The sequence below is a fragment of the Aquarana catesbeiana genome, linkage group LG04 (genome assembly GCF_042186555.1).
Source record: "Aquarana catesbeiana isolate 2022-GZ linkage group LG04, ASM4218655v1, whole genome shotgun sequence".
Lineage (NCBI taxonomy): Eukaryota > Metazoa > Chordata > Amphibia > Anura > Ranidae > Aquarana > Aquarana catesbeiana.
In genome coordinates, this window is record NC_133327.1 from 586558175 (window position 1) to 586571666 (window position 13492).

Below are 13492 nucleotides of genomic sequence, written 5' to 3' on the forward strand. Positions count from 1 at the left end.
GATAGATAGATAGATAGATAATATGAAGATAGATAGATAGATAGATAGATAGATAGATAGATAGATAGATAGATAGATATAGATAGATAGAATAAATGGATAGATGTACACGCGTATACACAGACACATAGAAGTCTGGTTTTTGCCGAGTCATGTAGGAGTCACGCCTGACATAGAGCCTGTTATCAGCCAGTCGGTTGGTATTTTCCACACTCACCTGTTTGTTCCATAAAGGTGCGAATCCCCAGGATGTTGTTGACAGAGTGAGCTGATGGCCAGGACCTGGCTATGCTGACATGTCCGGTTGGCATATGCACTCCTGGGTGATGGCTGCCCACCTTGGTGGAGCCCGGAGATATGGGGTTGGGGTAGGGGTATTGGTACAGGTGATTGTATGGTATAGTTGGCTGTGATGATTGCTGTTTGGCATTGTCATACTGGCTGGGCTGAGACAAGTTCCCGATTTTATTCCTCAGAATCCGGCTAATAGAGCTGACAGAGGGCACATTGTATTTGTCACACACATTGTCAGCCAGCAGCCTGTCTCTGATCTCCCAGGCGAAGATGCCCGGGTCCCCCTGTTTGTACTCCCTGATATGCTTCACCACGTTCGGGGTGGTCACTCTGGGCTTGCTGCCCCCGATGGCCCCGGGGAGGATGGAGCCGGTCTCGTTGTATCTGGCCAGAATCTTACTGACACATCCATGGGACACTCGCAGCTGCCGGCTGATGTCACAAGGTCTGATGCCCAGCTGGGCCAACTCCACTATCCTCAGCCGGATGGCATTGGGCAGAGGTCTCCCGTTCACAAACACGCCGCCCAGCTGGTTCACTTCTCCATAGGCTTGCTCTGCAGGGCACAGACAGACAGCATGTGAGTCTATAGAAGGAAATTATAATCCTATTGCTTCACACAATCCTGCACTTACCATGGAGACAACTGGCACAACACAACTCTCTACAACCTGAGAAACTCATCACTTTAGCAAAGGGAACATTCACATTGGAAAGTGTATGTCCATAAAGTTCAGTGAATAAGGCAAAGCTGTGTTCACGCAATAACCGATAATGGGGTTGATTTACTAAAACTGGCAAGTGCAAAATCTGGTGCAGCTGAGCATGGTAGCCAATCATCTTCTAACTTCATATTGTTCAGTTAAGCTTTGACAAAAACAAAAAACAAAAATGGAAGCTGGTTGGTTATTATGAAGAACTGCACCAGTTTGTGTTAGATTGTAAGCTCACAGGAGCAGGGCCTTCCTGACCCTCTGTATTGAATTATATTGCAAATGTACTGACTCCCATTATGCAAAGCGCCGAGCAAACTGAATAATAATAATAATAACAACAACAACAACAATAATAATAGTATAGTGTTGAGGGGGGGGGGGGGGGGATAAAATGCCAGGCTGTAGGGGAAAATTAGAATACCGGCAAAACAGGTAATCAGCAAAACAGAACATCCTATATTCCTTTAGTAAATGAACCCCAGTGTGTACTATAGTGACAGGACAAATAGACCTAAATTACAAGTAATGTATAAAAAATCGGTGAAAATCCCTGCCACTTATATTTCTGTAAATGCACACAAAATTATAGAGATTAGATTCTTTGCTCATTGTTCTCTGTGAAATTTGATTAGGATTTTTAAAGTAAGTAAATGGTAATATATCACCTAAAAGGCTTCTAACGCTTTTATGCCAAGCACCATATCATAGTGTTCCTTTATAGTGATAATGTACAGTGAATATAATATATGAAATCACAATTCTAAGTGATTTTTAAAAAATGTGTGCAACACTCTATGGTTGTACCTTGAAATAATCACTTTTCTAATATGTTTACTGTAAAATCACCATGACGATAATGTGTACAAGATATTTAGTACACTTGTGCAATAGTAATCTGATAAATGAAAAATTATTTTTTACTTGTAAACAATAAAATGAACATTTTTCTTCTTCCTCCAGACTATGTACAGTCCTCTGCTGGAATCCACAATGTAATTTGTGCAATAGAAATTTGTTGGACAAAATAACTTTTTCTGATTGCATGTTCCTGAAACACTCAGATTAAAAGAATCATTAGTAATTCTAAAGTATAGTTGTCCAATAGTTGTTTGATGAATATGGTGTATTTAATAATACAGGCAATAAATGATCCTTTTACTGCTTCCTTGGGAGCATGCAAGCAATCACTCCTTGAGCCTTCAATGTAAAATAATTTTTTGTAACTGTAAAAGTATAGTTATGGAATATTAATCTGACGAAGAATATGTATTATTGTAAACAATAAATTATATTTTCACTGTTTCCCCTGGAGCATGCAAACAATCGCCCCTGGAGTCCTCAATGTAAAAAAAAAAAAAGTATAGCTGTGTAATAGCAATTTGATGAAGGAGATGTCCTAATGAAGGATGTTATTACTAAAAAAAAAGTAATAAATGATCATTTTGCTGCATGCAAGCAGTCTCTCTTGGAACGCTATACGTATAATTCAGTAAGCTGTATACATAGTGTGTGCAGTTGTGCAATAGCATAGCCATAGCACATACAGCCATTGCTGCTGAATCCAGTCTATCACAGATTCTATAGCTCTGCGAGGTCTGTAATGTGCAGGCTCTACAGTATAGGGTGCTGCTATAACACATAGGTGATATCAAAGGCTGCTTACCCATCCCTCCAGGAGAGAACGAAGGAAAACTCGCAGAGAGATCAGGAAGCTCAAACAGATGTAACCCAGAGATACATGGAAGGGAGAGAGAGCCCAGTCTTCTCCAATGGGCTGGAGGAGGAGGAGGAGGGTTCTGCTAGCAGAGAGGCACTTCCTTCCCAAGCTGCAAACTCTTCACTGTTTGCACAGCAACTTCACAAGTGTGGGGAACAAAAGCAAAAGGTGATCTTCCCCAGATTAGGGGGAATTAGCGCAGATATCTGACTGCAGTTTGCTCAGATCTCTTTGACGTGTCTTCCACGTCAATCTTGGTGGTCAGGCTGGAGGAGCTACTGGGATCATCTCATTGGTTCCCGTCATCCTAAACTAGGCAGAGATTCCTTCCCAGTCCATCTCACCCATTCCGGTCTAGTGTAACCCTAGCCCCCTTCTCTTTTTTCTGGAATGTCTCCATCTACTCATCCTAAAACAACATCAACTGCCATCTTTAAAGCCCTTCATAAACCCATGGCAGTGCCTATCCATCATTTTTCCTTTCAGACCAATTTTTTTTTTTTTTAAAAGCCCCAGCCATCAGTAAAGGTTTTCTTTTCTGACCTGGTAAAATAATACAAGTTGATCTTTTTTTGACCCTCCAACTTGAACGTCCATTTTTACATCCTCAGTTTACAAAAGTTAAATTTTCTGATGCTTTCAAAACTGCTCTGTCATCTGGAAATCATTACATTGTATATGTTCTTTGAATTGCAAATGAAGGCTTGCTGCTAGCAAAAGAATCTAAAGGAAAAAAAAAAATCATATGTCACATTTTGTGCTAAATAATTCAGCTGTTTGGCACCTGTTAAAATACAGTGTGAACCAGGCAGGGAAGATAGATGGTTGGCTTTTTTATTGCTGGGGAGACAGTAAAATGAACAAAAAATAGGTAATGCTGGAAAATGATGTGTGTGTTTGTGTATTTATTTATACATTATATCCAAACTATACATAAAACAAAAACACACATTTTTTTTAATGTTGCTATATATATAGATAGATATATATATAGATAGATATATAGATATAGATCTCTCTCTCTCTCTCTCTCTCTTTCTATTATTTCTATAAAAGCATATATATATACACACACACAAACACACACATAAAAAAAACACATTTGTTTTTTGAGATATAATGTTTATATATATATATATATATATATATATATATATATATATATATATATATATATATATATATATATATATACATAAAAACTTACCTGAAGTGTGTTTAAAGTGGGCTCACCTTTGTAAGGCCAATTTTATTTATTTTTTATTTTTTGTAAATCTTTTTTTTTTTTTCTATTCAATTTTTTCGTAAATCAGCTCTTTAAAATGGCAAATAAAATAGCCTGTGCATGTATTCCAGCGGAGAATTTGATATGTTTTGATCCAAATGACAGATAGGAAGGCCATTTTCCCACGTATCCAGGCTGGGGGTTTATGATAATCAGATAAGACACAGGACAGATAGGATGTTTACACAGATCAGGTAGCAGGTGGGTACTATTTATCTTTTTTTCTTTAAATACAGAAATAGTTCACTTCCCAAAGTTAAAGATGTTTAGGATTACCTGGGATCGATCAAAACCATTTATAGACAAAAATAGGCTAATTGATTAATATATGATTGCCCATGATTTAATATCTAAATCTAGTAATAAGCCACCATGCGATCCTGTAGTGTCTACTGACACAACTGACAACTGCATGATTTCTGTGTACTGTGTACTGAAATCCTACGTGCTAGTATAGCTAATATACATTCTATTATTGCATCATATGTAAGGTTATCATTATGAGCAATGGAAATTATTTTATTCCCGTTTTTCTAAAATGTTCAAAATATAGGTATGACCCAATTATTTATATACCCTCTCATATTTATTATAAAAACAACATTAATACATCTATCGAATTAACATTCGATAGAATGATTTTCTACATAAATACAGCAAATCGATAATTCTGCAATGCTCTGTATTTAAATCACACCTATATATATCGCTTATGTATGTGAATTTATGAATATATTGCGGTAGATTTACTAATGAAGTAGGGACAAGAGGTCGATTTACTAACGGCAAGTAGGCTGTTCACTTTGCAGAAAGTGTGCCCTAGAGCTTAGTAAATGTGGTGAAATGTCACCTTGCAATAAATACCCAATCAAGTGCAGGGGGGGGGGGGAGCATTTTTGCTTGGACATGATTGTGTGATAGAATTCAGCAGAGCTTCACTTCATTGATTAGGCTATGGGAAAAAGTCCCATGCAAAGTGCAAATTCCCTTGCAAAGTAAACAGCCTATCTTCCTTAGTAAATCAACCCCAAAGTTTTTATATGTGTTCATAGTAAACACAGGTACATGTACACCTTTTAACATTCATTTTGCAAAGTGAACAGCCTCTACTGTTTTGGTACAATATATATATATATATATATATATATATATATATATATATATATATATATATATATATATATATATATATATATATATATATATATATATATATATGATTTACAGTGATTCTTATCTAGCCATATAGCAATTGATACACTGTATACCATCCACATGTATAACATAAGTCTGGCTTATCTGTTGCTTGCATTCTCCTGTCATTCATACACACCGTTGGCTCTTCTGCATACATGTGCTAAATTATCTTGGTGCTAGAAGAGCCTAATGATAATGCAGAGAAAATTGTGTTTAAATATTTATTTATATTATATATATAATAGTGTTTAAATATTTACTATTTACTATATAAATAAAGACAAAGACATGTAGCACGCATAGGAGACTAAAATAATTCAACTCTATGAAACTTTTTAAATTTTTATTCAGAAAAAATGGACAGCAACTGAACACCTTAGAATCCTGATTACACATTCGAAAACATCCAAAAGTGCAGGGTGTATGAGGGGGTACCAGAGCGCACTCTTTCGGTAATCGATGATACTGCAGTGCTTTCATTGAAGTAGTACGATAGTTTTTTGTCCAGGCAATGGTAGGACTTTTGTGAAGAATACGATTTCTGTTGGACAGGACACAGGAAACGGCAGATCGGTAAGAAATTCTTAGAGAATAGGTTTTGAGATTGCTACTATTGCAAGAGGTAGAGGGAAACACAGGGAGAGAGAAGCAGAGAAGAGCTGAGAAGGTATACAGTAGACACATGATAGATGGAGACATGGTATAGATGAGAGACAGAAGGAGCAGAAAGAGTGATGGTTAGATACATGTATATAAAAACACACACTATATATCATCCACAGATGCAGTATGACTTCTATAGAAGCTCTATAGGCACATATCACAACACACCAGAGTAAAAGGAAAACTATTTTACAAGCAAAAAAGTGACAGTTTCAGTGCATGGAGCTTATAGTCGCATGGCTGTTGTCCTGTGTGGTTTCATTGTATAGATTGTGTATCTCTATCTGTCTATTAATTTCTATCTCTGTGTCTCTCCACCCCCAATATATATTATTATATATAGATTTTTAGACGTGCTTATTTTTCTTAATAAGTGGTATGTAAACCTTGACTTCAGCAGCTAAGATATGACTAAAGGCAAAACCTTTTCTTTTTTTGGTTAGGGTGAAGAGGGATTAGGACATCTGCCAGTTTTTTTTTTTTTTTCTATTGCTGTTTGTACTCCTTAGGGAGATTCTCCCTCTCTTATCCCTGTCACCAAAAGTAAAAGTAAAAGAAGATTCCAAATTTGGGGTTATCGCCACAACAGGAATCCAGGGGAAATCTTTCAATGGGGACACCAGTCCTGGTGACCCTGGTGACCATTGAGGGATTCCCTTAATTTGCCTCTCACTTCCTGTTTTGGCTATGGGACAGGAAGTGAAGTTTCCCAAATGGGACACATAAGGCAAAAAAAAAAAACAACTGAATCTTGAAAAAATGTTTTGCCTTTAATTCTACTTTAAATCCAAGTTAGTGTAAAGTAGTTTATAGGTATTTGTGCCCACTGTCTGCACACCTGTCAGAAAGACAAACGCATGTGTGGTTAATATATCAATATGTGTCTATAGTGTATGTGTGTGTGTATGTATGTATGTATATGTGTGTGTGTGTGTATTTATGTATGTGTGTGTGTGCGTGTATGTGTGTGTATGTATGTATGTATGTATGTATATGTGTGTGTGTATGTATTTATGTATGTGTGTGTGTGCGTGTGTGTGTATGTGTATGTATGTATGTGTGTGCCCGTGTGTGTGTATGTATGTATGTGTGTGTGTATGTATGTGTGTATGTATGTGTGTGTATGTGCCTAATCTACACACACACACATATATATATATATATATATATATATATTTATATATATATATATATATATATATATATATATATATATATATATATATATATATAGTCTTTGTGTATGTATGTTTATAATCTGTGTGTGTGTCGACTCTCTCATGAGTATATATATATATATATATATATATATATATATATATATATATATATATATATATATATATATTTGAGTTTTTGCTTTCTGAGTTTTTGCTTTCTTTACTTACTGTAACAATAGAGTTGAAGGTTGAAGATGTTTGTCATTGGTATCCAATATTAGCACATCAGTATCTATATACTTTGATCTCATCTTTATGAAGCAATAGCTGATACTTAGCTCACACTATCACATTGCCCAGAAATGTTCCAAAAATATGAGTCATTAATACTGAGCTAATATTTGTTCTTTCCTTACCTGACCGGTTGAGGGTAATGCATTCCCTGACAGGCACATCTTGACAGTATATGAAGGCGGCATGTCTCTAGTTCCCCCTCAGCAGACAAATGTGGCAGTAAAGACATGAAAGTGATTTCACCCTAGTATTGTATCCCCAGAGAGTGTCCGCCTCGTTATTCCGTCTAACTGGCAATATGAACTGAATTCATCGCAACTTATTAAATCAATAAATCACTGCTGAGCAATCCATGCAGGAGAGTGCTGTCAGCCTGGCCCAGCTTGTGTGTATGGTCCCCATTAGAGTCCATGGCTGCAGCCGCACACTGCACCGGAGAGGGGCCAGGGCTCACCTCCAATCATTAGAAGCATTGCTGCCAAAGAAGGGGAGCAAGGAGCTCATACTTCTCTGCAGGATCCTGTGAAATACAAAGGAAGCCAACCTGGTAAATGTGATGCTATTTGCCACAAAACTGTTAAAACACTTTAACCTGTGAAGGAAAGCACTGATCATTTATTAGTAAATCTGGTGAAGCAGTTTTTTTTTTTACATCAATCATGTGCAAAAAAAATTCAAAATTTATTTCATTTGGGCACCATTAAGGTGAACACAGTTTCACTTAATTTACTAAGTTAAGCGAAAATTCACTTTGCAAGGTAAATGGTCCCTACTTTTTAGTAAATAAGCCTTTAAGGAATGTAAAATAATACTTTTGAATGTTCGTAGAAAATAAGATGAAACAGTGTTCAATTAAAACATCCAATCATGTGCAAGAGAAAAAAAAATATTTTTATTATTTTCCTTGCACATGATTGGATATTCAAAGTGAACATAGCTTCACCTTTGCATCGATCCTTCCTAATAAATATTTACTTTACAAGACTTTACTCCTGTAGTAAATCAACCTCAAGGAATAGGAAATATTTTGCATAAGGTGAAACTGTGTTCACTTACAACATTCAGTCATATGCATAAAAAACAAAAACAAAACAATTTTTTATTATTTTCCTTGCACATGGTTGGATATTCAAAGTAAGCATAGCGTCACCTAGTAATCTTAGTAAATATTCACCATGCAAGGCAAATACCCTAAAGCTCTGAGAAAATCAACCAAGAGGAATAGATAATAATTTGCATTTTATTAGTAAATAGGGTGAAGTTGTAATCAATTAAAACATTCAACCTTGTGCAAGAAAACGTACTTTTTTAATTTTCATTGCACGTGATTGGGATATTTAAAGTGAACACAGTAATCTCAGTTGCAAAGTTAATTTATTTTATTCCTTTAGGAAACCAACTACAATGAATGTGTTTGATACAAGAAACAAAACTGCAACAGTTACCCTAAACAAATTTCTTAAACCAGTTGCTATTAAAGCAACATTTTGTTCCAGTTTAATTTTTCTTTTCTTTTTTTTTTATGTGGGTATGGCCTTTTTGTGTTCATTCAATACCATCATCACAGCATACAAATATCTCTCATTAGAAAGTTCAGTAAACGTTACTATGGATTAGCCCACCCCTATAGGGGCCATTCACTATGCTGGGCTTTGTATTGCCCCAGCAGTTGCAATGACATAGCATAGTGCTATATTCACATAGGTCAGGCTCTCTCCACACTGTCCAGTGCACCTGTCAGGGCGGAAGGCAGTAGGTAATCAGATAGCTGCTTGTGTTTGCACAGGGGGATGGAGCTGTCTGTGGTCACTCACCTTACACAAAGATATAATGCTAAAAACGTAATGCTGCTTCCTATCTAGGGGATAGGGTTTCTGTAAAAGCTTATTTATTATTTCTAAATAATACCTCCAAGAAAGGCAACTCATACCATATTTTACAAACACGTGTAAAAATATATCCCAATTCTTCAATCCATTCATAATTACACACATAGCTACACCCAAGTCAAGTATATATGCAAAGGTATATACACAGGTGTAGTATGTATGTGTGTAAATATATTCATTACAAGTCAACTTCGCTTATTCCTTTAAATCAACGTCAATATAATGGTGATCGTTTATTAAATCAGTAGTAATCTTAGGATTTGCTAGCCACTTATCTTAGTGAATAAGGGGAAGCTGTTTCACTTATATTATCAAATGTTGGACAGACAAAATAGTGAACACAGCGTCAGTTTAAGCTAAGTGGACATCCTAACTACTCAACCCCAGTGTGTATTAATACACACAGACACAGACAGTAAGAGCAAGGGCCCCAGCAGTACAGTTAGCGCAGCAGCATGTTCCTTGTTTGGACGGGCATTCAATCAATTATTATATTATCAATCACATTACTCATTACCGCAGACCATCCAGATTAATTACAAGCTGAGGTTTGCTACAGTTGAACCGAATTATTTGGCATTATTGCTGATCCCTCGTCCAAATGTCTAGAGTGAATTGACCCTCTGAGATGGTTTTAATTTTCTCTTTTGGTTTTATTGAAGACCTATGGTGGCTGAGCTTTTGATTTAGGGATTGTGAGCTGGTGATCTCATAGGCCAGTATGGAAGAAATTAGACAGGGTTAAAACGGTCTGGATTGAACGGTGCACAGGGGTAACAGGAGGGGAGGCTGTGCTCATCTCCCCCAAACCTCCTCTGCTCATCTAATTATTAAAACAATTAAACATTACCAGGAATACCTATCACAGTGGCCAAAGTACGAATATTGAATGTAGATAAGCATTTGTATTTCAGAATCGTTGTATATAACAGCAATGACTATGTAAAAGCCAGCCAGGTATCAGTCTACAGAATGTGATAAATTAGACATGATCATTAAAGTCCCTAAAAGAATAGCTGCTAATTTAATGCATGGTAGCTGATAATTGCAATAGCATACGTATGCTATTGTTAAAGCGGTGCAAGGAGCAGTGACTATAATATATATGGGTATCTAAACTTTGAACATTCTCACTATATATATATATATATATATATATATATATATGTATATATATATATATTAATTAACCAACATCAACCTATGGGATTTGAAACTGAAGTTAAGCTAACGTTTTGTATTCATGTCATCATTAATACCAATGTATGCTTACACATTTATATTCACGTATATGCATTTGTATGCGATTGATATATATCTCTCCTCTCTCTCTCTCTCTATATAGATCAACTGATGACATGAATAAATAATATTAGCTTAAAGTAGAGCTGGGCAAAACTTTTTGTTCCATTTTGGATAGAGCAATGGAAGGTCACCCCTGTCAGATTTTTTTTGCCATCTGTGTCTCATTGTGGAGATTTCCATTTCACTTCCTGTCCCATAGCCAAACAGGAAGTGAGAGGAAATCCCTACAATTTAAGAAAATTCTTGGGGACCCCCAGGTCGCCAGAACTAATGTCCCCATAAGACTTCCCCTTCATTACTTTTCTGGGGACTACCCAAAATTTGGGATTTTCTTTTAATTTCACTTTTATGATAATGGTAAACAGGACAAATAGAGAGGGTACATTTCCCTAATGGGGACACAGACAGCAATAAACACTGACAGGTGTTCTAACCCATCTCCCCTCTATCCAAAACTAAAAAAAAGATATGTCCTTTATTATACTTCAGTTTCAAATCCTAAAGGCTATACTACTATGCTGAACGTTAAATCCTATACACAGTTTATACAACATATATATATATTTTTACAACGGTAATACAGATTAGTGCATAAGAGGTAGGTAAGTAATATCTATTATGTGTTTGTAAGGTTTAATTGCAAAAAGCGATTATTATGGCCTTTCTATACACTGATTATAGTTCTATATGTATGCTGTGTTGTTCTTATTTGCGTACTGATGACATAGATAATGAACTAGGCTTAATTTGAGATTTCAATTTAAAACACCATTCAAGGCTATTGTAGATGACTACTGTACAATGTGTCAATGTGCTATGGAATTTCAAACCTTATACCGAATGGGGCTGTTTTACTAAAATGGCTATATGGTAATGGCTACTATATATATATATATATATATATATATATATATATATATATATATATATATATATATATATATATTACACACAGAAGGCACACCTTTCACTTACTTGTGCTGTATTAACTAACATATGTATATATTTTATTTTATTTTTTTTCACACAGCAGAAGTAAGTGAAAGGTGTGCCTAAGTCAGCAATTTGATCATCATGGCCTGTTGATTCCCTTCATTGGACTGTGATAGTTGCAGAATTATCTCCCTTCTTCTTGGCTCCGTATCACTAAGCAGGAGAAATAGTCATGGTGTGATAGGACACATGCAGAATGAGGTGAACCCGTATTGTGTTGATAGTAAATATTGGTTTATGGCGGCTGCAAGTAAATTGCATGTGTCCTGCACAGGTTATCAGCGCTCAGTTGAGTGTAGCCAGCTGTAGTGAAGGAGCACAGTGGCTGTGCTGGAGATAAGTGTGATAGAGGACAGTGGAGAGGACTGACTCACAAGTGGATGAAAGTCACATTTCACCAGCAGCACCTGATTGAAGACAGGAACATCCAGCGACACTTTTCCTTCAGTCGCTGTCTGCAGGCTCCTATAGTCGCCGGGCACTGCAGAAATTATTGCAATGAAGGGCTTGCGACTTCTTTCAATGACCGATCTTACTTTGCACCTGAGGTCATAAGGTGACGTCTGATGGATGAATTATTTCATAGTCTGTTCCACTTCAACAGGACTAGGGAATAAATCAAGATCTCAACACACTTAACACATGTTACAATGTGTACAATGCTAGGGAAGGGAAATGCTAGAAAGTAATTAATGTAGAGTTGTTATTATTATTAGCATTATCATTATTATGTATACGACTATAATCTTATTATTTGTATAAAATATTTTGGTGATTTTTTTTTTCCTGTGTGTGTTTTTTTTTTTTTAATTTTGTGTCAGTTTTATCTCATAGTTACTTTGATTGTTACAGTAATCAAATTATTTTTTATATCCATCTAAATGTAGCCAATTTTGTTGTAATCAGCTACAGAGTGAAAGTTTTACATCACCCTAGAAGACCCACACTTTTGTCCTTACTGTTTTTTTTTAGTGTTTTAACATTCTTGTTATTTGGATTGCTCTTTATCTAATTTTACTCACTGTTCTTTTTAAATGAATTGGGTGTGATTGAATGTAATATAGATGCACTAGTAATATAAAATGATATATATATGAAAATGACCTTTTTATGTTGATTGTGTTATAGTTTCAATGTATTTGGGAGAGATTTACTGGAAGGCTTATCCAGTTAGGCAAAGACCAACATACAAAGCACAGTAACCCATAGTAACCCATCAAAGTTGATTTTTTTCCCTCATCTGACTAGGATAACCAATGTCTAATTAGTTGACTTGTGTTACTGTACTTTGCATAAATGAACTCCTAGTTTTTAATACATAAGGCATTAAGATGAATGGAAATTATAGGCTCTGATTCCAACATGATAGGTTTCTTTGGAACGAAATCCAACTGGAAGCTGGTACCAGTTAGTCATAGAATGAAGCAAATATTTTGTTGTAATCTGCTATAGAGTGCACGTTTTACATCAGCCTAGAATGCTCACTTTTAAGTTTGCACTTACTTTTTTTTTTTACTTTTTTTTAACTTGAATGTTGGTCAAACTAATTTACTGAAAGTATTACATTTAATGACTAACTGTATATAGAGAATCATAACACGCCTTTAAGGAGCAACATGCATTTATTTCTTATACAGCAATATTGTTAGCCAATAATACTTCTGCTGCTTGTGTTATTCTGCCCACAGAAAATGTACCCTGAAATACTTGGTAAAACATTTTGTACTCAATCTTTGCTCAATTAAAGAAAATGAGCACTAATAGGATTCCAGTCATATTGTATGCATTTTTCCACTTAAAGGGCTATGTCACACTGGTAATTCTGCCACCAGCAACATCATATCAGTGTCAAAATCACAATTGACACCTGTTGAATGGACATTGCTCCCTTGGTGGATAAAAACACCACAGAATTTCAATTGCTAGCAAGGGACATGTGAAAGAGTGTCGTCTTTGTTCAGCCAATAAAGAATCAATGG

The 13492-nt window shown here is 35.8% G+C and overlaps 1 protein-coding gene and 1 long non-coding RNA gene across 2 annotated transcripts in view; both read right to left on the reverse strand.

The window, feature by feature from the left end:
• Nucleotides 1-2982, reverse strand: part of PAX1 (paired box 1) — a 25247-nt gene extending 22265 nt beyond the window's left edge. The window contains 2 exon segments of the mRNA XM_073628134.1: nucleotides 218-850; nucleotides 2674-2982. Coding sequence (XP_073484235.1) covers nucleotides 218-850; nucleotides 2674-2677 — 637 coding nt within the window. The 5' untranslated portion in view covers nucleotides 2678-2982.
• Nucleotides 2983-5538: 2556 nt separating this feature from the next.
• Nucleotides 5539-7847, reverse strand: LOC141141581 (uncharacterized). The gene is made up of 2 exons (XR_012244140.1): nucleotides 7449-7847; nucleotides 5539-5750 (listed from the first exon to the last, which is right to left on the reverse strand). It is a non-coding gene; the product is annotated as an uncharacterized lncRNA (long non-coding RNA).
• Nucleotides 7848-13492: the final 5645 nt, after the last annotated feature.